The 26,336-nt window shown below is 40.0% G+C and overlaps 1 protein-coding gene across 1 annotated transcript in view; it reads left to right on the top strand.

Moving 5' to 3' along the window:
* Positions 1 to 26,336, top strand: part of LOC124556461 (glutamate receptor-interacting protein 1) — a 615,250-nt gene that overhangs the window by 216,696 nt on the left and 372,218 nt on the right. Inside the window, exon 3 of the mRNA XM_047130411.1 lies at positions 16,333 to 16,422. Coding sequence (XP_046986367.1) covers positions 16,333 to 16,422 — 90 coding nt within the window. The remainder of the gene's footprint in view (positions 1 to 16,332; positions 16,423 to 26,336) is intronic.

Here is a 26,336-nt window from a genome sequence, read left to right as displayed (position 1 = left end):
GGTCTTCCACGTCCTTTACTGTCTCTGACAGAATTACAATGTCATCGGCGAACCTCAAAGATTTTATTTCTTCTCCATCGATTTTAATACCTACTCCGAATTTTTCTTTTCTTTCCTTCACTGCATGCTCAATATACAGATTGAATAACATCGGGGAGAGGCTACAACCCTGTCTCACTCCCTTCCCAACCACTGCTTCCCTTTCATGTCCCTCGACTCTCATAACTGCCATCTGCTTTCTGTACAAACTGTAAATAGCGTTTCGCTCCCTGTATTTCACCCCTGCCACCTTCAGAATATGAAAAAGAGTATTCCAGTCAACACTGTCAAAAGCTTCCTCTACGTCTATAAATGCTAGAAACGTAGGTTTGCCTTTCCTTAATCTAGCTTCTAAGATAAGTCGTAGGGTCAGTATTGCCTCAAGTGTTCCAAAATTTCTGCGGAATCCAAACTAATCTTCCCCGAGGTCAGCTTCTACCAGTTTTTCCATCCGTCTCTATAGAATTCGCTTTAGTATTTTGCAGCTGTGGCTTACTAAACTGATAGTTTGGCAATTTTCTCATCTATCAACACCTGCTTTCTTTGGGATTGGAATTATTATATTCCTCTTGAAGTCTGAGGGTATTTCGCCTGTCTCATGCATTTTGCTCAACAGATGGTAGAGTTTTGTCAGGATTGGCTCTTCCAAGGTTGTCACTAGTTCTAATGGAATGTTATCTACTCCCGGGGCCTTGTTTCGACTTAGGTCTTTCAGTGCTCTGTCAAACTTTTCACGCAGTATCATATCTCTCATTTCATCTTCATCTACATCCTCTTCCGTCTCCATAATATTGTTCTCAATTACATCGTCCTTGTATAGACCCTCTATATACTCCTTCCACCTTTCTGCTTTCCCCTCTTTGCTTAGAACTGGGTTTCCATCTGAGCTCTTGATATTAATACAAATGGTTCTCTTTTCTCCAAAGGTCTCTCTAATTTTCCTGTAGGCAGTATCTATCTTACCCCTATAGATATATGCCTCTACCTCCTTACATTTGTCCTCTAGCCATCCCTTCTTAGCCATTTTGCACTTCCTGTCGATCTCATTTTTGAGACGTTTGTATTCCTTCTTGCCTGCTTCATTTACCGCATTGTTATATTTTCTCCTTTCATCAATTAAATTCAATATTTCTTCTGTTACCCAAGGATTTCTACTAGCCTGGTTTGGTCAGTTTATCCAGGTCGCTTCTCCTTAAATTCCCACTTTTTTGCAATTTCTTCAGTTTTAATCTACAGTTCATAACCAATAGATTGCGGTCAGAGTTCACATCTGCCCCTGGAAATGTCTTACAATTTAAAACCTGGTTCCTAAATCTCTGTCTTACCATTATACAATCTATCTGAAACCTGTCAGTATCTCCAGGTTTCTTCCATGTATACAACCTTCTTTTATGATTCTTGAACCAAGTGTTAACTATGATTAAGTTGTGCTCTGGGCAAAATTCTATCAGGCGGCTTCCTCTTTCATTTCTTACCCCCAATCCATATTCCCTCTCTCCCTTTTCCTACTGCTGAATTCCAGTCACCCATGACTATTAAATTTTCGTCTCCCTTCACTATCTGAATAATTTCTTTTATTTCATCATACATTTCTTCAATTTCTTCGTCATCTGCAGAGCTAGTTGGCATATAAACTTGTACTACTGTGGTAAGCGTGGGCTTTGTATCCATCTTGGCCACAATAATGCGTTCACTATGCTGTTTGTAGTAGCTTACCCGCATTCCTATTTTCCTATTCATTATTAAACCGACTCCTGCACTACCCCTATTTCATTTTGTGTTTATAGCCCTGTAGTCACCTGAGCAGAAGTCTTGTTCCTCCTCCCACCGAACTTCACTAATTCCCACTATATCTAACTTTAACCTATCCATTTCCCTTTTTAAATTTTCTAACCTACCTGCTCGGTTAAGGAATCTGACATTCCACGCTCCGATCCGTAGAACGCCAGTTTTCTTTTCCCTGATAACGACATCCTCTTGAGTAGTCCTCGCCCGGAGATCCGAATGGGGACTATTTTACCTCCGGAATATTTTACCCAAGAGGACGCCATCATCATTTAACCATACAGTAAAGCTGCATGCCCTCTGGAAAAATTACGGCTGTAGTTTTAGTTAGTGTTACAAGGCCAGATCAGTCAATCATCCAGACTGTTGCCCTTGCAACTACTGAAAAGGCTGCTGCCCCTCTTCAGGAACCACACGTTTGTCTGGCCTCTCAACAGATACCCCTCCGTTGTGGTTGCATCTACGGTACGGCTATCTGTACGGCTGAGGCACGCAAGCCTCCCCACCAACGGCAAGGTCCATGGTTCACGGGGTAGGTACACAAAACCAATTATTGGTTCAAATGGTTCAAATGGCTCTGAGCACTATGGGACTTAACATCTATGGTCATCAGTCCCCTAGAACTTAGAACTACTTAAACCTAACTAACCTAAGGACAGCACACAACACCCAGCCATCACGAGGCAGAGAAAATCCCTGACCCCGCCGGGAATCGAACCCGGGAACCCGGGCGTGGGAAGCGAGAACGCTACCGCACGACCACGAGATGCGGGCAAACCAATTATTGAAAAATGTGATTATGTAAGCTATGTAATGGGCAATCAAGTGAACAGTGGTGTGTTGCTTGACTTCAGAGTGAACAGTGATGCTCCTTTTAAACTTTAAAATTCCGTTTTAGCTTGTTCATCCCCGTTCCATACAGTACTCTTTCCAGTAATTTCATATAATCTCTGAGTCGAAAGAATTTTGAAATTTAGGAAACAACGATAGAAATTTATTTAACCTAGGAAACTGCGAATTTGGCCTTTAGTAGTAGTAGGAGAAATTATCCAAAGCGTCTAATTTCCCTGGATCGGATTCGATACCTCCTGAAGCAATAATATGTCCAAGAAATTTTACTTTGGATCTACCAAACTCTGACATCTTAAGATTGACTGTAATACCAGACTCCAGAAAAATTCGTAAGAGAAAGTTCAAAGTACGATTGTGTTCTGACCAAGACTTTCCAGCGATCACTGTATCGTCAACATAACATATAATATGCTCCGTTAAATAATCAGGGAGGATGGTGTTTAAACCATGAATGAAGACGGCTGAAGAAACGTTCAGATCAAAAGGCAACTTACAAAACTGGTACCATTGTCCAAATCATAGAAATCCAGTATATTTTCTACAATCCGGATGTAATTCAATCTATGAAACACTTGCACGTAAATCAGCAGTAGATTGTACCTCCACACCAAAGAAGTTTTGAAGAATTTCGTCTGGAGTTTGTGATCTGTCAGTCTCAGGAAAAATAATAGCGTTGATTTTTCTTGTGTCAAGGACAAGTTTGATAGATCCGTCTTTCCTGTTACAGTGCGAAGGGGGCTGTTGTACGAAATAACTGCCAGTTCAATTATTTCATGCTCCAACATTGTGTGAATTTCTGCTTTGACTTGTTCTCTGTAGTGTACTAAAATAATATATGGCTGGACGCGAAATTTATTGTGTTCCTTAACTCGGAATTGATACGGAAAACCTATAATGGTTTCTGAAAGATGAGTGAAAACAAGGCAATGGAACTGCAAAATATAGGAAAGATTCTTTATGTCATATTTAGAACACTCTTCCTCTCTACCTACTTTCTCCAGTATCAAGTTTTGTATGTCAGTGACATGCTCTGTGTCGTCGCAGATGGCATATACACAACCTGAATCACTACGAAAAATTTCGTGTGAAAAATGCGATGTGTGCTCAATCAAAAAACATAAACAGTTCACTTTTTCTTCCTGTCTAGACATCTAATCATCAAACTTTAAACATATTGAGTTACGTTCCTCTTCTAATCCTATTTCACCATCATTAAAATTCCATGTATAGTAGCTTTATAGTCACTCAAAAGGTCTACTGCTAAAATTATCCCTGTGGAAAAAAGGCGTAGAATAATAATATAACCTTGGCACTCAAATTCTAAGCAGGCCTATTGTTTGACATCTACACTTTCTCAAGGAATCCCACCTTACAGACTTGTCTTCTGTAACGGTAAAGCTGGGCAGTCAGTTGCTTTTTTACATTTACTACCTGAATCTAAAACACAGAGAGAGTACTATTTTCTATCAGAGTGGTGATAACCGGGTGGATAACAGAATTTTCATCGTTACCGTATTCTTCTAGTAAGGTACCTCTTCTGTCAAAATTTTACTCTCTGGCAGTGGTATTTTCTATGTGATCTAGCATATTGTTTGCTGACGGTATTGCAAGTCGTTGTTCCGATGGACGTTAGTTCTACGTGTTATCGCGAGAGATAGGTGATTTGGACCCGAATTTTATCTGCAGTTACCTTCGTTATTATGATTAAGTCGATTTTTGTCATAATGTCAATTTGGGCTCGAGTTTTGTCTGTCCTAACCTATGGACATCACACACATCCATGCCCGAGGCAGGATTCGAACCTGCGACCGTTACGGTCGCGCGGTTCCAGGCTGTAGCGCCTCGAACATTTGAAATTTTCAGTTTTCTTGTTATGCTTTCGCTGCATTTTGTTTATACCTGCTGCATGCGCAGCCTTCGACTTTTTCCACAATGGAAGCGAAAATAGCAGGATTATTTATTTTTTCTGCTAGCTGAAGGTGAATTTCGTATAATGCTTGGTTTAGTGGCTTGTTTTTGGCATGCCGCGCCTTGTCTTCAAAATAACGTCAGGGCTTGAACATTCTGGCTGATAAAAGTTTTTAAGCGTAATGTTTCCTTGTTATCTGATTTTTCGTAGCCCGTGACCAGTATGGTGACAAAAATATGTGAAATAATTCTGTGTAACTTCGACATTCTCTCGCTATAGAGTTCATCCTTGTAGCCGGTTCATTTTCTAGGCATCCGGACATGAATTTTAATTCGTGAACAAGTGGCCAATTATGAAGTAATGGGAACTGAAGTTGATGAAGACAAGCTTGGGGCCGAATCTCGTTCCCGAAGTTTCGAAACACCTTGAATTTTTTAACTCTCAAGTAATGTTTGTAGGTCGAAATTATCACTCTACCGTGTTTTAAACTGTTCCTTCCCGCACCACATTGGTTGCTCAGTATCTTGTCTACGAAAGTAATTTTGTTCTCTGGGATAATCACCAAAAATCCATAAATCTGGATGTTACTCAACATTATCTGAATGAGAATGAGCGAAATCGTTAGCATTGTCACCTCTTGTTATTTATCTTTCGTTTTTTGTGAGCTTATCACGTATCGTGTTTACTTCTTGTTTCTGTTGCTGGTTGATTTGCATTTGTGCGTCTGCAAATCGTTTCATATCTTGGTATTTACTTGTTTGAGAAAAATTAATGTGTAAAGTGTTGTTAAAATCCCTATCTGTGTCAGTTGACAAATTTGACACTTTTGTGTTGAGTTCATCGGCCTTTTCAGAAACAGCACACAGCTGTTCTTTCTGTGTTTCTAATAGTAATTTTAGTGCTCTTATTTTTTCACCTATTTCACGAACAGTGGTATCGAGTTGTTCATTGAGCCGTTTTACTAGGGCGATCATAGCGCTCGGCGTTATATTATTTATTGTTGCTAGCAATGCCTCTCTATCCTGAAGTAGATTTGTTTCAGTATTTGAAATCCTCTCATCTAACCTTTTCGTCTGTTTCTAAATGCCTTTCGTTCTGATGCTGACGTGTCTCAGCGTTACAGAGTCTATTCTCTATGTAATTTATTAGTGGCTGAAAATCATCATTAATTTGAACTGACAGATTATGCATCTGTGCTGTTATCTTTTGCTATTCCTTTTCCTTTGATTTGGTATTTTCTTCCAGTTTCTTTTTTCTCTCTTCCTGTGACCTATTATTTTCTGCCTTAATATATTATTTCATCTCTTCCTGTGCCTTTTTGCGTGATCTTTGCATAGGTTGCAAACGTTCTACGATGTTCACTTTACTAGATACAACATTAATGCCAATAGAAGGTGATGCGTATACAATTTGCACAAAAGAGATTGACTCAAAACCGAAACCTGCCATTCTTGTTCGCGTTTGTTGCAAAATTCATTGTTTTTTTTGTGTCTCGTCTCACACAGATTCGTCCTCGAAACCTAAGTTTCCACTAACAATGTTCTGGTCAGCCCTTTGATTTGATAATGGATTAATCGGAACCTGCTACTCAGTGCTATTTTCAATATTTTCGATCGTGTTACTAATTTGTGATAAATCTTCGACAAAACTAATTTCGCACGATGTAGAATCTTTATTTTGAATTTCACTCATTTCTCCCGCTCGACCACTTGATCTATAATTGCTAGCGATAGTGCTAGTTTGTAATAAGAATGAAAATTTTCTTATCACCCACAAAAATTTCACTTTCAATGACACACAAATTCTTCGAAGTAATGAGTCACTAATAAAAATGTTACATAATCCAATCGAAACACATAGCTCACCAATACAATGACCTCAGTTAGAAGAATTACTATTCACCAACATCGCGAAAATGTCACACAGATACCGGTACCAGCAAATTCCCTAAAATAGCACACACCATGAAATAGAAATGACAATACATAAAGAAAAATACACAAAATTTTGACACTAGTATTAGCCAGCAAAGCAGGGAATGCGCAAAAAATGCAAGGTGGTTGTTAAAGCAACACTGTAGAGACAATACATTGATCTGACTGCAAAATTATGACACGTTCCTAAAACGTCGCATCGTAGGCAAAGGGCTCACCAAGTGTAACATTTCTGTTTTGTAACACCGTGTGTGTGTGTAGTGTAAAGTATATTCACACGAAACTAATTACCGAAAAATGTGATTATTTAACCCCTATAGTGTGCAGTCGAATGAACAGTGGTGTTGATGACGTCAGAGTGGACAGTTTTCAGCATCTGAAAGATACGCCAAAATAAAACCAATAAAAACTATACATCAAATGAACGACTAACCTTGAGCATAATAATTCATCCAAGCTTTTTTAATAGAAGTCCACTGCTAATAAAAATTACACATTAAATGAACTACGAAATTTAGTCACAATAATTTATCCAAGTTACTTTAAGAAAACTCCACTGCTGATTTCTTTAGCTAACTAGTGAAACGAAAGTCAGAATATGATAAATGTTTCACGCAGCGATTTACCACACTGTTCAGTGAAATCTACTTTGTATAACAAGAAAATAATTTCCAAACTGAATGTAAGCTATCCAACATAATCACTGATTAACAGTGTAATAACATTGTTCTGTATGTATAGTGTAACTGTGCGACTATGGCCCTGGGCTATTCTTGCATTCACATCGGTGCAGTAAACGTTTTCTTTCGAAAGCTGAGCACGGCAAGTAGCACCGCAACAAAGCTAAATTAAAGTGGCGAGCTAAAAATGACATTCAAAAGCGTGTGTACCACCATGTGCAATGCAGACGCGAGCAATATAATGTTTCTTGCGTGGGAATAATTTTGTGTGCTAATGTTCTACAAGTGATTTTTCTGAAACAATATTATAGCAAGAAATTACTTTATAGCTTGACTTTCAAGACCGTGAGCAATATTGACTTTATACAAAATTGACTCTTTTTTAACAGGTCATTATATAAAAAATTAAGATTACACAAAAGACTGACCTACCCAAAATGTATATGTTGGACAGGAGAACTACCCTTGCTATGAGCAATCGATGAGATGTGTTTCAACCAAATTTCGGGATGTCAATTAATTTTACAAACAAAATTCTAAGTACGCGCAAGTATGCAAAGCGTCGGATTTACCTAGATTCACAAATCTTCACAAAATTCGTAAATACACTTATCATCATCTTATTCAATCATTTCGAGCAAATCTGAATGTCCTGTTTAGCAGCTCATTTCCAGATAAAAATTTCCTGGCCATTCAGTTCCACATCTGCTTCCTAACATACTTTAACTAACAATAATGCTCTCTCTGAGAGCGCCCTCAGGCAGAGATGGTGTAACAACACAACCAAAGATTGCGGATAAACAACTATTGCTCTCAGATGTCTACATATCGATATATGGATGTGTTCTGTAATGACCAAGATAACGTGCACACACAGTGTCTGCCCTTTCCCCAATCAGAATTTGTTAGCGGCTTATTTGCAAGTAGCGAGTGAGCCTCAAAAAACTCCGAAAGAAAATTTAAAAAAAATTAATTACAAAAGTATAATTTCAGAATAGCATGAAGAAATAACTCAAAGATTTTGATGGGTGCTGCGTAATATGACTTTACAGGAAACAGCGTGACAATGAAAAACCTACGTGGAAGACAACATATATAACAAGTAACATGTGTACAAGTGTCATTCGGTGTAGCCACTGGGTGAATGAAACCTAATATTCTTTCTATACTTTGTCGATTTTGCAATATCCAACAGAGCATCGAGTGACATTATACTGAGTGCACTATCCGAAAATTACCTCGAGCAATTAAACAGAGAACCGACTCGTGGAGATAACATATTGGACCTACTGATAACAAACAGACCCGAACTTTTCGAATCTGTATGTACAGAACAGGGAATCAGTGATCATAAGGCCGTTGCAGCATCCCTGAATATGGAAGTTAATAGGAATATAAAAAAAGGGAGGAAGGTTTATCTGTTTAGCAAGAGTAATAGAAGGCAGATTTCAGACTACCTAACAGATCAAAACGAAAATTTCTGTTCCGACACTGACAATGTTGAGTGTTTATGGAAAAAGTTCAAGGCAATCGTAAAATGCGTTTTAGACAGGTACGTGCCGAGTAAAACTGTGAGGGACGGGAAAAACCCACCGTGGTACAACAACAAAGTTAGGAAACTACTGCGAAAGCAAAGAGAGCTCCACTCCAAGTTTAAACGCAGCCAAAACCTCTCAGACAAACAGAAGCTAAACGATGGCAAAGTTAGCGTAAGGAGGGCTATGCGTGAAGCGTTCATTGAATTCGAAAGTAAAATTCTATGTACCGACTTGACAGAAAATCCTAGGAAGTTCTGGTCTTACGTTAAATCAGTAAGTGGCTTGAAACAGCATATCCAGACACTACGGGATGATGATGGCATTGAAACAGAGGATGACACGCGTAAAGCTGAAATACTAAACACCTTTTTCCAAAGCTGTTTCACAGAGGAAGACCGCACTGCAGTTCCTTCTCTAAATCCTCGCACAAACGAAAAAATGGCTGACATCGAAATAAGTGTCCAAGGAATAGAAAAGCAACTGGAATCACTCAATAGAGGAAAGTCCACTGGACCTGACGGGATACCAATTCGATTCTACACAGAGTACGCGAAAGAACTTGCCCCCCTTCTAACAGCCGTGTACCGCAAGTCTCTAGAGGAACGGAGGGTTCCAAATGATTGGAAAAGAGCACAGATAGTCCCAGTCTTCAAGAAGGGTCGTCGAGCAGATGCGCAAAACTATAGACCTATATCTCTTACGTCGATCTCTTGTAGAATTTTAGAACATGTTTTTTGCTCGCGTATCATGTCATTTCTGGAAACCCAGAATCTACTATGTAGGAATCAACATGGATTCCGGAAACAGCGATCGTGTGAGACCCAACTCGCCTTATTTGTTCATGAGACCCAGAAAACATTAGATACAGGCTCCCAGGTAGATGCTATTTTTCTTGACTTCCGGAAGGCGTTCGATACAGTTCCGCACTGTCGCCTGATAAACAAAGTAAGAGCCTACGGAATATCAGACCAGCTGTGTGGCTGGATTGAAGAGTTTTTAGCAAACAGAACACAGCATGTTGTTATCAATGGAGAGACGTCTACAGACGTTAAAGTAACCTCTGGCGTGCCACAGGGGAGTGTTATGGGACCATTGCTTTTCACAATATATATAAATGACTTAGTAGATAGTGTCGGAAGTTCCATGCGGCTTTTCGCGGATGATGCTGTAGTATACAGAGAAGTTGCTGCATTAGAAAATTGTAGCGAAATACAGGAAGATCTGCAGCGGATAGGCACTTGGTGCAGGGAGTGGCAACTGACCCTTAACATAGACAAATGTAATGTATTGCGAATACATAGAAAGAAGGATCCCTTATTGTATGATTATATGATAGCGGAACAAACACTGGTAGCAGTTACTTCTGTAAAATATCTGGGAGTATGCGTACGGAACGATTTGAAGTGGAATGATCATATAAAACTAATTGTTGGTAAGGCGGGTACCAGGTTGAGATTCATTGGGAGAGTGCTTAGAAAATGTAGTCCATCAACAAAGGAGGTGGCTTACAAAACACTCGTTCGACCTATACTTGAGTATTGCTCATCAGTGTGGGATCCGTACCAGGTCGGGTTGACGGAGGAGATAGAGAAGATCCAAAGAAGAGCGGCGCGTTTCGTCACTGGGTTATTTGGTAACCGTGATAGCGTTACGGAGATGTTTAATAAACTCAAGTGGCAGACTCTGCAAGAGAGGCGCTCTGCATCGCGGTGTAGCTTGCTCGCCAGGTTTCGAGAGGGTGCGTTTCTGGATGAGGTATCGAATATATTGCTTCCCCCTACTTATACTTCCCGAGGAGATCACGAATGTAAAATTAGAGAGATTAGAGCGCGCACGGAGGCTTTCAGACAGTCGTTCTTCCCGCGAACCATACGCGACTGGAACAGGAAAGGGAGGTAATGACAGTGGCACGTAAAGTGCCCTCCGCCACACACCGTTGGGTGGCTTGCGGAGTATCGATGTAGATGTAGATGTAGATAAAGATTCATATAGCACTGTTTTGTATCACATGAGGAAAATCTATAAATGTGAAAAATGTATAAATGTTATTCTGCACATAGATAAAGCAAGTACTTCACTGGATATTTGAGCACACACAGCACTGTAAGAAGTTAATTCCTTAACAAGTCTTGTTGTATATAATCATACTAAGCAGACTCAGTGTCTATTTGTTCACACTGACAACTCACTACCATGGATGAATGTAATATTCCTTTTTGGTGAACGAATGAGAGACAGACTTAGTGAAATATCCTGATGTTCTCAACTGACAACCCACTCATTTCTTGAAGAAAATGCTGATAAATGTAATATATTTTGTACAGTCGTGAAATAGTCATACCTTCATTTTATGTCCTTGGAATTCAGCGTAATATCCAAAGCATGTATGGCATATGCTTGTGCAGTAAGTGATAAGTCTCTCCCAGGCAGGTCCCAGTTATGAATATTGTGTGTTATGAAACAAAGGATAGAAAAGATTGCAATCTATAATGCTGCCACTCTGCAACAAGAAGTAATATGAAGGGCAGGAATAATAACAAAAGTAGGTACTGCACATGCAGTATAACTTTGCTACATAGAGGAAAACAAAACGTGGATGTTTAAAAATATGATACTCATATAGCAAAGAATATCATTCTGTGACAGACAAATAGATAAAAATAGCAAACACATCATGTGATAATAACATTAGAGTTATTGAAGAATAGTAAATCATGACCTACAACATTTTTTGCATACTATAACAGAAAAAGCTTAGGTTCCTAATTAACTAGAATCTATACCATCTCCAATTACTAACTACAAACACAAATAGATAAAGATAGCAAGTACATAGTGTGAGAATAACATTAGAGTTATTGAAGAATAGCAAATCATGGCTTACAACATTTTTTGCATACTACAACAGAAAAAGCTTAGCTTCCTAATTAACTAGAATCTATACCATCTCCAATTACTAACTACAAATATGCATAAGCATAAGGAGCAGTGCTGGCATAAACACACAAGGATGGGAAACACACACCAATGAGGGAAGCATAAACACATTTTCAGGAGAAAACATACACACTTAACGACAAGGAATAAGAAACAAAGGTCAAATAAGAGGGTAACATAAATACAGAAAGGGGTTAAACGCACTTCGTGGGACGGTTTGCCAAAGTCAGTCACATAGGCCGTCTAGTCATGACACTGAAGTTGTCTAAAGACATATAATTAATAAGTATTTCAATGGCATACCCTCGCTACTGCTGTGCAACAACACAAATGGATCAGTACACTGAAATCGCCATCGTAAAACATTTTGGTATAACAACAGAAAACAAAGTAGATAAAATTGTCAAGAAAAGTATATGTTATGATCTGTACAACATGATTGTGATCTTAAAAGAAAATATCATTACCTCATGCTGAAAATTGTAAGAAAATGTAAGAGCACATGAATTACAGACAACTGCGAACATATAAACTCCTGAGCTATATAAGACTAAACATTCATAATAAAATCTATGCTATTGCCGTTGAAAAAAATTACTGTAATAGGAAAATCTGGATAAAAATTAGATGATGGTGGTCAAATTATTTGTTGATGATCTTTGTTACTCCTCCATTACTGTATGATCATCGTCTGTCATTTTACTGCTTCTCTTTTTTCTTGTTTTATTTCTGTGGTACTTTGAGTTTATTATTTTTATTCAACACATTCCTTAAATGTGTGGACAAACAACAAGAAAATTTGTATTATCAACGTATTTCTTTTTGAATGTTTTATCATCTGTTAAACAAAAGGTAGCTGGTTAGTCCTACAGTAGTAAAAAAATGAAATTCTATAATTTTGTGCCTTTATGAAAGGATCAAAGATAAGTAGAAATTATTATTAAAATTCATCACAAAATCCTCAGAAACCTGTTGCTCAAAAGAAACTGTGTCAATATGGATGAAAAATAAAAATATTTTTTAGTAATATAACACGTCTATACACAACGAAAATATAGCTCATCACGGAAAATAACCAAAAAATATCCAAAGAAACATTTTGTACTAAGAAAATTGTGCCATGCTAACTGGGTGGCTAATTTCGTCACATCTGCATATTACATTAGTCATCAACAATGATTGCAATTCAGGGAAACTCATAAGTGCAAGAGAAACTGTTATTGGCATTGAAAGAAGAAAGGTGAGAAAGCACATATTTTCTCAAAATTCTTCAACAGCAGCTCGGCTCTGAGCAGGGCCTACGAAAAATCAATATGTAATTGAAAAGGTACCCACAAATATCTTCACTTTGTTGTGTGCTGTTGAGAGCTTACTTGCATTTAAACGCATATTCAAGTGTTATCAAACTCGTCCGAAATAGTCCTTCGGTGGCGGCTGCTGGCGCTCTTTAAGACCTACTGTGACGTTAAGTGCCATGGCCTGTCTTTCTCGTGGCCTCGCTTGTGGACAGTGTGACGTCATGTACTCATGACTAGGAGCGCTAATGAATTTTATTACATTCTAATACTTAACTGCGTAAAGAATCAAATTTAGCCAGAATGCTATGGTGCTTTAATTCTAATTGATTACTCAACGTGAACTGTTCATTTTCTTTCTCGTATCTAAAAATTTCTACTTCCTCCAATCCATTCAAAATAAGGCTTTTTTTTCTTTTTATGGAAAATTTTTAAATTTTCTGAAGGGATTGTGATGACGTGCCCCAATTCGCGTAAGAGTGTTGTTAATACAGATCGGGGGTTCTTAAAATTACGGTGTTCTTGAAATGTTTTTTGAAATTACATATTGGTTTGCCCTATGTATTTCTTAGGGTAATCATTCCATGCAATGCAGTACACACCTGCTTCATTACATTTATTTACCACAGCTTTTTCCTTATGACCAAGTTTTCTATCTAGATCCGAATAAGTAAAATACATTGGAATGATGTTTTTAAGCCTCATACATCTGCCAGTTGTTTGATGTATGAGGCTTATAAACATCATTCCAACGTATAGTACTCATTCGGATCTATGTGGTAAACTGAGGCATAAGGAAAAAGCTGTGGTAAATAAATAAAATGAAGCGGGTGTATGCTGCATTTCATTCAACGATTGCCCTAAGAAATATATACGGCAATCCGGTAGGTCATTTAAAAAAAAATTCAGGAACACCTTAACCCAATCTGCATTTACAACGGACTTACGCAAATCGTGACGCAGCACCACAAGCCCTTCAGCTATTTTAAAAATACTTCATGAAAAGAAAGAAAAGCCGTATTTTAAATATATTAGAGGAAGGAGGAATTTTTACACATAAAAAAGAAAATGCACAGTTCCTGCTGAATAATCACGTGAAATTAAAGCATCATAGCATTCTGGCTAATTTCGATTGTTTGTACAATTAAGTATCAGTACGCAGTAAAATTCAGTATTATTCAGGCTTGTAAAGGTGGCGAACCAGCACTCCTAGGCATGAGGACATGACATCACATTGACCTCCAGCTTTTCGAGCGTCTTAACCGTTTCTGCGGGCCACATCTACTCTGCCCAATAACGGTTTGCCAAGCTGTCACACGGGTAAGAAAGTGTCACCTTATACCATCAGACACAGTAATCTGCATTGTGCCCCGACTAATCACGTTAGTACCGTGCATTTTTTTTAATTGAAAATCCAATTTTTTTTTTTTACAAAACAGGCCTATAACTACATGATCCACCCACTAGCAATTGTTACGAAATTTATGGATCACGTCTATGTCTCCCTACATTCACCAATGTAAAGTAGTCAATATTCACTGAATAATATATCTTGACTAAGAACAGTGGGTACACCTATGACCTTCTAGATATTACCTTCATTAATTTTAACATCCATCAAGTTTAGACACTGTAAATCACTCTTTACCATGTAGGCTTTAGGCCGCGAAACCGTTTGTGTATCAATAGAACAACACTTTTACCAGCTATCAACGGAATTCTTCTTAACATCATGCCCTTCAACAGCTGTAGATGCCCAGAATATAAAGCACCTTCTGATATCTCCGCATCCCAATCGCCTTTTACGAACATATCTTTTCGCATCTCATGGACTACGTGTCTTCACTCTAGCTGATGAGTATTTGCTCCCAGGCTATGTCACGTAATTTCCAACCAGCAGACCAAGTCCAGCAAGCGTTTACGAAGACAGGATAGTCACTGAGCAAAGTACACATAAGACAGAGCTGAAATATTGAATACGGCAAATATTTTCAGGAGTATCTTTCGACCAGTGACAGTAATAATGCTTCAAACACTACCAACGAAAACACGATTCGCCTGAGACACTGAGGAGCCTAAAGGCATTCCTCTTCCTCTGTTCTGCAGAAAGTGTTGGTGTGTGTCTAACGTCAGTTTGACAGATTTTACAGACTGCGTTATGAGTAGACGCAAATAAGAATGGGGTACAGACTTCAAAGACGAGGTGACGAGAGGTGGCAGATGCGGTAGGTCGCTCCAGACACAAGCCCTTGCAACACTTCTCATCACCTCCGTCCACTTCGGTGCTCCGATGACGGAGACAGAAGTTTATTTTCAATGTAAGAAATATGTCTTCAGGTCGATCCTTGTGATAACTGTATTATTGTTCTTCACATAAGACAGACGACTAACAACGTGTCTATTATGTGAAGCAGTAGCAACTCACAAGACTGTGAATAACCAACGGTTGACCTTCTGGTCACATGTGGACTACTGATAGCTTTCTGAACTACGTTATGGCGTCGCACCATTTGAAGATTGTAATATTTTGTGTGCGTTGATGTGTATGAACTATCAGTGACATAAAAAATATAGAAGCAAAGCCATGTGTGTTGCTCAACGTCAACAAGAAAATCATAAAACTAATAATACGTCCTCTTTGTGTCCGAATAACGACGGAGATAAGTTTGTGCATCATTTAATCATGAACTGTATTCACTTTAGATATTGTTCTAATGAAGCTGCAGATTAGAAACGGATAATTGAGGACTTATTTCCCTCACAACCTAGTTCGCTAACGCTTCCCCTTGCAGTGGTTCTCGATCTGAAGATAAGTGTTTCAAACCTGGGTCCGGAAACAATTTTTATTCGCAGTATTACAAGTATTTTCGCAAGAAGTTCACCTGTGGTTGTAATCTACAGTTCTTGTCCAACAGACTGTGCAACTATGTCTTGCATTAAATTCAAGATCTCTCCGTAATGGCATGTGGAATGAGGGCACGTTTCATTATTATTGGTGATTCGTCCGGTAAGTTAAGCGGCTACATTGTTGCTGTTCCCGAGAAGTTAGCTATATCCTGCCATCAGATGTAACCCGCTCCCTTTCGTTCATTCAATTATAATCCACAATAACACCACAGTAAACTGCTCAACAACTCACTCTAATTATCCACACATTCACAAGAGGGCGGAAGAAGGCATAGGGGAAACCATCACGATCAGTCTTGCCCAGGACAAAAATGTGAGATTCTCGCATTGCCTCCGACCCTCATTCGTAAGCATGAATCTGCCTTCAATGTATATTCTTATGTAAATCAGCAATTATTTTACATAAATGGAAAAAAGAACAGTACCGCCTCTGCAGTGGTATGTGTTCATTTACAGGTGGAGTGGAACCAGTACTGTGCGGAGGTATGAACAATGGCACAGCAGAAATCGGCAGTGTAGAAGAAGTTGACATAGACTACTCAAGAGGTAAGTGCATATACTGTAATCAAATTAACAGACTCGTTTCATTAAAGGATGATTAATATGTTTTACTAAGTACTGAAAACAACATGTAAAATATACATTGACGGGAAAAAAATCGCAACAGCAAGAAGGTGTTGTGCGAGGTAAACGAAGGTTGGTAGGCGTGTTTCTACATACCAGAGATGACGCCTATTGAAATTTCGCACCAGTCGCGTAAAAGTGACGCTGGTAGGGGCATTATGAGGATACAAATCAGGTTGCCGTTAAATACAAACTGTAACGGTCGTGAGCGTTAGTTACCTTTGAGATGACGAATATGCCATTGTTAACAGCTCATTGACTTAGAACTAGATCGTGTAATAGGAATAAGAGAGGCTGGATGTTCCTTCGACGATACTGCAGAAAGACCTGGCAGGCATGTAGCCACTGTACATGATAGCTGGGAGCGGTGGTCATGGGAATGTACGGTAGCAAGAAGACGGGGCTCTGGATGGCCACGTGGTCCTACCGAGAGGGAAGACCGTCATGTTCGGCATATGGCTGGCGTGTATCGTACTGCATTCCTAGCAGCAGTCGAGCAGTAATTGGGACCACAGTGACACAAAGAACTGTTACAAATCTGTTACTTCAAGGATAGCTCCGGGCCAGACGCCCTGTAGCGTGCATTTCACTGACCCCAAACCACCGCCGTTCGCGACTTCAGTAGTGTCAAGAGAGAGCTCATTATAGGGCGCAGTTGAGGTCTGTTGTGTTTTCTGATGAAAGCCGATCCTGCCACAGTTCCAGTTGTTGTGTACAGCTTCTTACACAACGGTAAGCAGAGCTAGGCGTCAGAGTGCTGCGACAACTGTCATCATAGGAAAGCTTGCAGGAGCAGAAATGATGTGACCAATTTAACACTGTAAACAGATGATTTATTTATCTTGAGTTTGTCCGAATGTACAAAGACTCATTACAAATAATGCAGCAGGAGACAGAGCCCAGCACTCAGTGTCAACAAGAAAGAGGCTCTCTGAACTAAGGCACGAACAATGGTGTCAGAGACACTACTAGGTGATGTCTTTACAGTGTGACGTAGCAAAGTGTCTCCAAGTATGAGTGTGCTATGTGGCTGCCACCGACCGTCCTATATCAAGGCGGCAAAGTGCGCTCATGGTACGGAGCCACTGAAAGAGTGGCTCAATGGGCACGCACCTTTGGTTTCAGCAAATTTCTTTTTAGGCCAATGAGGTGGTATCAGTACATGGCACCATACCAGTATTGGCCGCGTGTTGTTGAGGAGGAGACCATGACCGTGCCTACAGCCAAACTGTCAGCCTAGACACACTGAACCTACACCTGAAGTTATGGTCTGGGGTGCGATTTCGTATGACAGTAGGAGCACTCACGTGGTTATCCCACACACCCTGACTGCAAATGTGTACGTTAGTCTGGTGATTCTACCTGTTGTACTGCCGTTTATGAACAGGATTCCAGTGGGCGTCTTCAAACTGGATAACACTCACACACATACTGCTGTTGTAACCCAACATTCTCTACAGAGTGTCGACGTGCCTTAGCTTACTTGATCACCAGATCTGTCTCCAATTCAGCAGATATGGGAAATCTTCGGGCGACAACTGCAGCGTCATCCACAGCAAGCATTAACCGTCCCTGTACTGACCGACCAAGTGCAACACGCATCGAATTGCATCCCACAAACTAACATCTGGCACCTGTACGACACAAGGCATGCATATTTGCATGCTTACATTCAACATTCTGGTGTTTACACCAGTTATTAATGTACCAGAATTTCACATTTGCAGTGGCTTTTCTCAGGCTTACATTAAGCTGTGCACTTGTAACGTTAATCTCTTAAATATGTTACCTAGAAACACGTATTCCCGAAATTTTATTAGTCTACATTAATTATTTCTTAGTGTTGGGATTTTTTTCCATCAGTGCATAATCAAGTTCCCACATGTTTGAAAGAGGAAACTGGAACTATGGCTGCCTTATAACTTTCATAGCAAAGACAAGTATGTATCGTTACTAAAAATACGACCGTTATGGATGCGTAAGAAGTAAAGATTTATGATGATTTTGATCGTTCTTTTTTAGAGATAACATCAGATAACCCATTGGAACACTTACGCAATATTGTATTAGCAGCAAAGCGGATAACAATCCGTCCTTGGTTTAGTGCTTAGGTATATGAAACAAACTCCACCGGAAAATGAGTCCACTGTTGCCTTGCTGTCCATAATGAAGTAAACTCTGCAGTTGACATGTAACTGATAAGTAGGTAAATCACGAATAAAACTGTTTTCTTTTGCAGAAGATAATTGAATTCAACGTATTCAAATGAAACATTTTCACATGTCATTTGGCTGCTAGGCCATAAAACCAGCTCAGCCGTCTTCGAATTCTCAGCTACCCTTTTATTCGAACGCTACATAGTACTGCTGTGTGTGTATTAATTGTTTGAATGCAATTTTCTTGTTACATTTACTATCATCAAACATGTGTTTGTACCCTACAACTATGGAGTACAAACATAGGAATCAACTTCCACCTATTCCTAAGGCCAGACTTCCACTCACGGCTAGCACTTGCTGCTCAGACCCCATGGAGGTCACAGTGAGATTCAGATGTAATTTAAAAAAAAAAAACAGTTACTCAGCACTCACGAAAACTATGAGAGAAGCGGAAAATTAGCAATTCTTCAATAATAGGAAGTAGCTGAATTGTTCCATTGGTAAGAGATGTAGCCATGAGTATATTAACACATAGAGAAATGTAATATCGAATGAAAATTGACATTTATGTACTAATATAGACTGTGAACTATTTGACTCGGAAAATAAACTTCTGCATTTTGAGTACGGCGTGTGAGGTGCTATATATGATTCAATCCACATTCGCAAACGTAAGAAGTGTTTTTCTTCTCATGTCTTTTTGTTTGGTTTTAATCACTATTCTCGTTTTCTAAGATTAAACACATAAAGTTTTCGTAACAGTAATGCTTAATTCCACGAATCCGATCCACATTGGCCGAGCGGTTCTAGGCGCTACAGTCTGGAACAGCACGACAGCTACGGTCGCAGGTTCGAATCCTGCCTCGGGCATGGATGTGTGTGATGTCCTTAGGTTAGTTAGGTTTAAGTAGTTCTAAGTTCTAGGGGACTGATGACCTCAGATGTTAAGTCCCATAGTGCTCAGAGCCATTTGAACCATTTGAACCGATCCACATGAGAGCCCCAAAAAATTGTGCAAGTGGACGGGCAACGCTTGAAGAAGAACTCAAATGGTCAAAAATACATTGTCTAATGTGTAAAAATATGTATAATTTGTCTTTGTGTAGCACATACTTTATTTGCAGATGAAATAAGTTATATCACTTAGAGCACAGACCGCGTAAAGTACCTGAGTAACATGAAGAAACTAAACTCTGTAAAGCATTATCGACATCAAAATGCGTCCTTTCTAAAAGACGAACGATACTTTATTGGGTATTTTAGGATTTTTGTCTTACTCGTTGACGGTAAAAAGTTACATTATTCGAGCAGTTAAACTGGTCGCAGTGTATGTGACCTTAAATGGCTCTGCTTCCTCCAGTCATCTAGAAAGACGTTCATATCCCAAAACAAGGAAGGCACTGTATCCAGAAAGAGTTTAATGTGTTTAATATTAACTAGTAAATTATAACAATGACCTAAATTTCTGTTCATAATTAAAAAGGACAATATTTCAGCAGTTTAACATAATCAGAAGCCTCTTGTGTAATTATGGCCATAGCATCCCGTACCAGCGTACGTAATAAGTCTGGTATGTTTATTGGAGCGTAGTGGCTACTGACATAGAATATCAAATATCGGCATCAAAATTGTCTACTGCAAATCATTATTTACCTCACAGGGAGATCTAACGTCATGTCACACACTTGATATTGTGGTGCTAGGTCAGTTCATTCGCGGTCTATTCCCTTCCCTTCGTTTATCTCATCACCTTAGGTCTATGAACTGTGGTAGTTCGAGCTGTTGGTTAGACTGAAACGTGGTAGCATGGCCAAACCCAGCACAGCGAGCGCCTACAGCATTAACGGAGTCTCAAGACTTCGACAACGTCATATCGTTCATCCTAGGAACAGAAAAAATTAAGTTTGTCTTGTAAGGGTGTTTCACATAGATAGTGATTTCAGTATATTATGTAACAGATAGCACAAAATGTGGCCCACCGTAAATGTAACCTAGAATTACGCTCTCTCTCACCATTACTGATATCGAAGAGGAAACATATTTGTGATGAGAACATAAATCTTGCATTGTAGGTAGGGAAGGGGAGACTCTGATTAACGTCCCATCGACGGCGAGGTCATTAGATAACGCTTTAGCACATTTAGACATGTATTGCTGAAGAAATCAGCAGTGACCTTCTTGACGGAACCACGTTCTAGCGGCGAGTCTCTGAAAGACAGAAGCCTTTAGCCCCACGTAACGCCTCCTGCTTCTTCCTTGGCCTGCTCGTACGTAAGACGCATCGCCGACTGAACACAAATGTTGTATGGTCTCTCGGCAAACAAATGAACAGTGCCTTCCTCTGAGGTACCAGTGCACGGCGTTCTCTGATCAAATCAGCATGTAAGGCAAACACATTGTACTAGCTAGAACAATGTTCTGAAACTATCAACTCCCACACAACAGCTCTTTACTAATTCTAGAAAACATTCAATGCCTGTACTGTTCTACGCCATGACGTATAAAGTTGTTATTGCACCTCGTGGCGGCTTCACCAAATGCAGGTTTTGCGACTGTACTACAGTGGAATGAATGCGATATTTTTACTTTTAGCCGTTGTTATTCGCATCTCTTTCAATCATAAGTTTTTCTAAAAACTCTTTCATTGCATTGTAGTTTTTACCAGCATGGAATTACAAACAAGAAACAGACATTCAAATGCTGTGTCGTGCAGTATCAACGGTATCTACTGAAAGAACCTATAGCATCAAAACAGGTACAGCTCCAAGGTTCAGTTTTTGAGGGAGTCACAGTTTGTTACTGTCTACTCTCCTCCTCTCCCTCCTCCTCAACCACACAATATAATCTCCTGGCACTCCACTTTTAAAATGCCACAGATGCTTTGAAATTTAATAATAACAACAATAAAATATATAAATATATATCATAATGTCATACAACAATAATTTGTTTACTCAGGCTTACTACTAGCGTTAGCATAACTTCCAAGACATTGCGGTTCAGAAAAATACGGGCTTTGAAAATCATTCTTTCGAAAATTTTAGAAGTACTTGTATCTTGTAAGAGATTTAAGAACTGTAACACCAATAAACTCACCCAATTTTGACATTATAATTTGAAGAACACGGAATCGAAGGATGCACCTACAAGTATCAATATTTCGATTAGTTATTTCTTTTCGTCTCTCCACCTAAATTCAGGGATCGCAGCGGGAGAAGGTAGTCTGTGAATGAATGCCTTCACTTGGCTGGAATCCCATGCAAGTGGCCAAACCCATAAAAAAAACAGCTCAAAACTATCCTCACTTAGGTACTTTTTATAATTGCTAAAATATCTTGCCATTTTCGAAGCACATTAAATGCTTCCATATTCTTTGAAATTTAGCTGAGAAATTTGGAAATCGATATGTCTGAAAATATAAACGCCTTTACTAAAATGTTCTTTGGGAGACAGTCATCGTTCTCATGACCCTCCCCCTCCCCCCTTTTCAATAAACACTTGTAACATAATGGAACAAGAGCAAGACAAAATACTGTAAACAGAAGAAGTTAGACAACTTGCACAGATCTGAGATTAATTTAAAAGTAAGTATGGTACAGCTCACGAGTAGTATTGCTGAACAGGTCCAAGAACAATGGGTCCATTGTTCTCTCAGTGTAAACAAACTGCCCACTTGGGCTAGCCTCGATATATAAACAAACAGTACAATTGCGCACTGATGTTTGCATCAGTGTAATTCATGACCAGTCACATTTCTCTTAACTTATGTTTATGTATGACCAGGTACTTTTGGCCTAATCTGAAACGTCTTAATTTATGACCCCCAACCTTCCTCACTCCTCTAGGCCAATTGGCTGATGGCGGCAGACTGAATTACTGAATGGCTACCTAAGACGTTTACCCACAACTCCAAAATAGTGGTGGCTTACCCCGACAACTCGTTTGCGAATGGTAGCCGTCATGAGACGGACTTGGAATTCATGCTCTGCGCGCCGACCTATCAACATCACCGTGAAACATCATCAGAGATCAGCTATCAGCTCCAGACAGATAAAAACCGACTATCACATTCGAAATAACTAGTGCTCACATTATCAGTTACTTAAAACACTTCGCACTGCACTTACTAGAATTTATGACTCAAAACAAATGGCCTTCACACTATGATATCACTACCAGGCTGTCTAAGAGGAGTCTGACACTATAAGCTTATAATAGACTTGTAAATAATGGCGGAAAATCCAATAAGACCCAAGTAGGAACGTTGCTGCAGGTATCTAAGCAAGTAAAAACACACAAAAGAAATCACTAGATTCAGTAATATCCCATGTTTAAACAAGTCGCCGTACTTGTGCCACTAACGCCTCCTCTAGGATAAGACAGTAACAGTATCGGGAAGGTACCTTTTGTGGTCTGGTCCTTCTGCACCAGCTGACGCGACCCATATAGACATCAGTTCGTGCAGTCAGGACGCCACTGCCACCGCCAATGCTGCTGCTGTGCCAGCTATGACAACCAGCAGCCACTGCAGACATTGTGTCTGCACTAGTTGGTGATGGAGTCTGGAATGATTTTAATAGCGTGAAAGGAGGAACCACAGAGAGGCCACTGCATAAACAGGTCTCCATCCATTGGCAGCAGGGACAGATACGTTTTTGTTGTACTCTGCCATGCAAGCTGCTGCAGGGACCAGCCTGAGGCAGCATCTAAAACGAATGCCAACACTCCAAGAATGGTGTATAATGCTTAACAAAACCTATTGGAGATGTTGCTTCCATCTAAACGACATGCACCTACATTCTGGACACCTATTAGCATACATTAACATGAGGAGTGCCTACCAGCAAATCACACATCGTATTTTTTACATATAATTGAGGGATTTGTGACCATTTGTCTGTTAGGCAAACTAGTGTGTGAGTTCTCTGGACATTTGCATATGGATCGCTGGGCTGGTTCCTCATCTCCACAATAAATAGGATTCCATCGAAGAACAACAACTTAGATCTCAGGAATCTCTATTGGGTAATTTTAGAGAATGGGCATTTGAGGTAGACTGCATTATAATACTACCACCACCATCGTATATCTCACATAGAGGCCATAGGCATAAGTGAAATTAGAGGACGTGAATATAATCACTATTCAGCGTATAGGATGGAAAACCTTTAAAATTCCTACCTAGCACCTTCTGCCATGAACACTGTTATGTGGTACATACACTGATGTATATGGGTTCGATAAGTGGATTTAATACTTCGAGATATGCATCGCTTAGCAATATTACACACAGAAAAATGGGATATGCGGAAGGTTTAAAGGTTTAATACAGAAATTGCTGATTTTCTCCATGTGCTGTTCGAGAGTCGAACGACTTGGATATTGGAGTTTTGGTAGTGTAGCACAAATCTCATCATCTCTTGCAGGAACCTAGAAGTAATTTTTTAATAGAGACTTGCTTCTACATCTAAGTGATTACTCTGCTATTCACAATTAAGTGCCTGGAGGACGGTTCAATGAACCACCTTCAAGCTGTCTCTCTACCGTTCCACTCTCGAACGTCGCGAGGGAAAAACGAGCACTTAAATTTTTCTGTGCGATCCCTGATTTCTCTAATTTTATCGTGATGATCATTTCTCCCTGTGTAGGTGGGCGCCAACAGAATATTTTCGCAATCGTAGGAGAAAACTAGTGATTGAAATTTCATGAACAGATCCCGTCGCAACGAAAAACGCTTTTGTTTTAACGATTGCCACTCCAATTCATGTATCATGCCTGTGGCACTATCTCCCCTATTTCGCGGTAATACAAAACGAGCTGCCCTTCTTTGTACTTTTTCGATGTCATCCGTCACTCCGACGAGATGAGGACCCCACACCGCACAGCAGTACTTCAGAATAGGGCGGTCAAGCGTGGTGTATGCAGTCTCTTTAGTAGACCTGTTGCACCTTCTAACAAGGGAACCTCCCCATCGCACCCCCCTCAGATTTAGTTATAAGTTGGCACAGTGGATAGGCATTGAAAAACTGAACACAGATCAATTGAGAAAACAGGAAGAAGTTGTGTGGAACTATGAAAAAAAATAGTAAAATATACAAACTGAGTAGCCCATGCGAAGATAGGCAACATCAAGGAGATTAGTGGTCGAGGAACGCCGTGGTCCCGTGGTTAGAGAGCAGCTGCGGAACGATAGGTCCTAGGTTCAAATCCCACTTCGAGTGAGAACTTTAATTTTTTATTTTCAGTTTATGTGAAAAAGTATTATGTTTTCATCACTTTTTTGGGAGTGATTATAGCATCCACAAGAAAATCTAAATCGGGCAAGGTAGAAGAATCTTTTTACCCATTCGCTAAGTGTACAAGTTAGGTGGGTCGACAACACATTCCTGTCGTGTGACGCACATGCCATCACCAGTGTCGTATAGAATATATCACGCGTGTTTTCCTGTGGAGGAATCGGTTGACCTATGACCTTGCGCTCAAATGTTTTCGGTTCCGATTGGAGAGGCACGTCCTTTCGTCTACTAATCGCACGGTTTTGCGGTGCGGTCGCAAAACACAGACGCTAAACTTATTACAGTGAACAGAGACGTCAATGAACGAACGGACAGATCATAACTTTGCGAAAATAAAGAAAGAAAAATTTTCAGTCGAGGGAAGACTTGAACCAAGGACCTCTCATTTCACAGCTACTCACGCTAACCACGGGACCACGGCGCTCCTAAACTCGTATTCTCCTTGATGTTGCCTATGTTGCACATGGACTACTCAGTTTGTAAATTTTACTAATTTTTTTCATAGTTCCACACAACTTCTTCCTGTTTTCTCGATTCATCTGTGTTCAGTTTTTCAAGGCCTATCCACTGTGCCAACTTATAACTAAATCTGAGGGGGGTGCGATGGGGAGATTCCCTTGTAAGTATGCTGCCAGTGTATCGCAGTCTTTGGTTTGCTCTACCCACAACATTATCTATGTGATCGTCCCAATTTAGGTTATTTGTAATTGTAGTCCCTAAGAATGTAGTTGAATTTGCAGTCTTAAGATTTGTGTGACTTACCACGTAATCGAAATTTAGTGGATTTCTTTTAGTACTCATGTGAATAACTTCACACTTTTCTTTATTCAGGGTCAATTGCCACTTTTCGCACCATATAAACATCTAATCTAAATCATTTTGCTATTCATTTTGGTCATCTTATGACTTTACAAGACGGCAAATGACTGCATCATCTGCAAACAACGAAGACTGCTACTCAGATTGTCTCCTATATCGTTAATATACACTCCTGGAAATGGAAAAAAGAACACATTGACACCGGTGTGTCAGACCCACCATACTTGCTCCGGACACTGCGAGAGGGCTGTACAAGCAATGATCACACGCACGGCACAGCGGACACACCAGGAACCGCGGTGTGGGCCGTCGAATGGCGCTAGCTGCGCAGCATTTGTGCACCGCCGCCGTCAGTGTCAGCCAGTTTGCCGTGGCATACGGAGCTCCATCGCAGTCTTTAACACTGGTAGCATGCCGCGACAGCGTGGACGTGAACCGTATGTGCAGTTGATGGACTTTGAGCGAGGGCGTATAGTGGGCATGCGGGAGGCCGGGTGGACGTACCGCCGAATTGCTCAACACGTGGGGCGTGAGGTCTCCACAGTACATCGATGTTGTCGCC

This window comes from Schistocerca americana, chromosome X, assembly GCF_021461395.2.
Source record: "Schistocerca americana isolate TAMUIC-IGC-003095 chromosome X, iqSchAmer2.1, whole genome shotgun sequence".
Taxonomy (NCBI): domain Eukaryota; kingdom Metazoa; phylum Arthropoda; class Insecta; order Orthoptera; family Acrididae; genus Schistocerca; species Schistocerca americana.
This window is presented reverse-complemented; position numbering and strand designations above follow the sequence as displayed.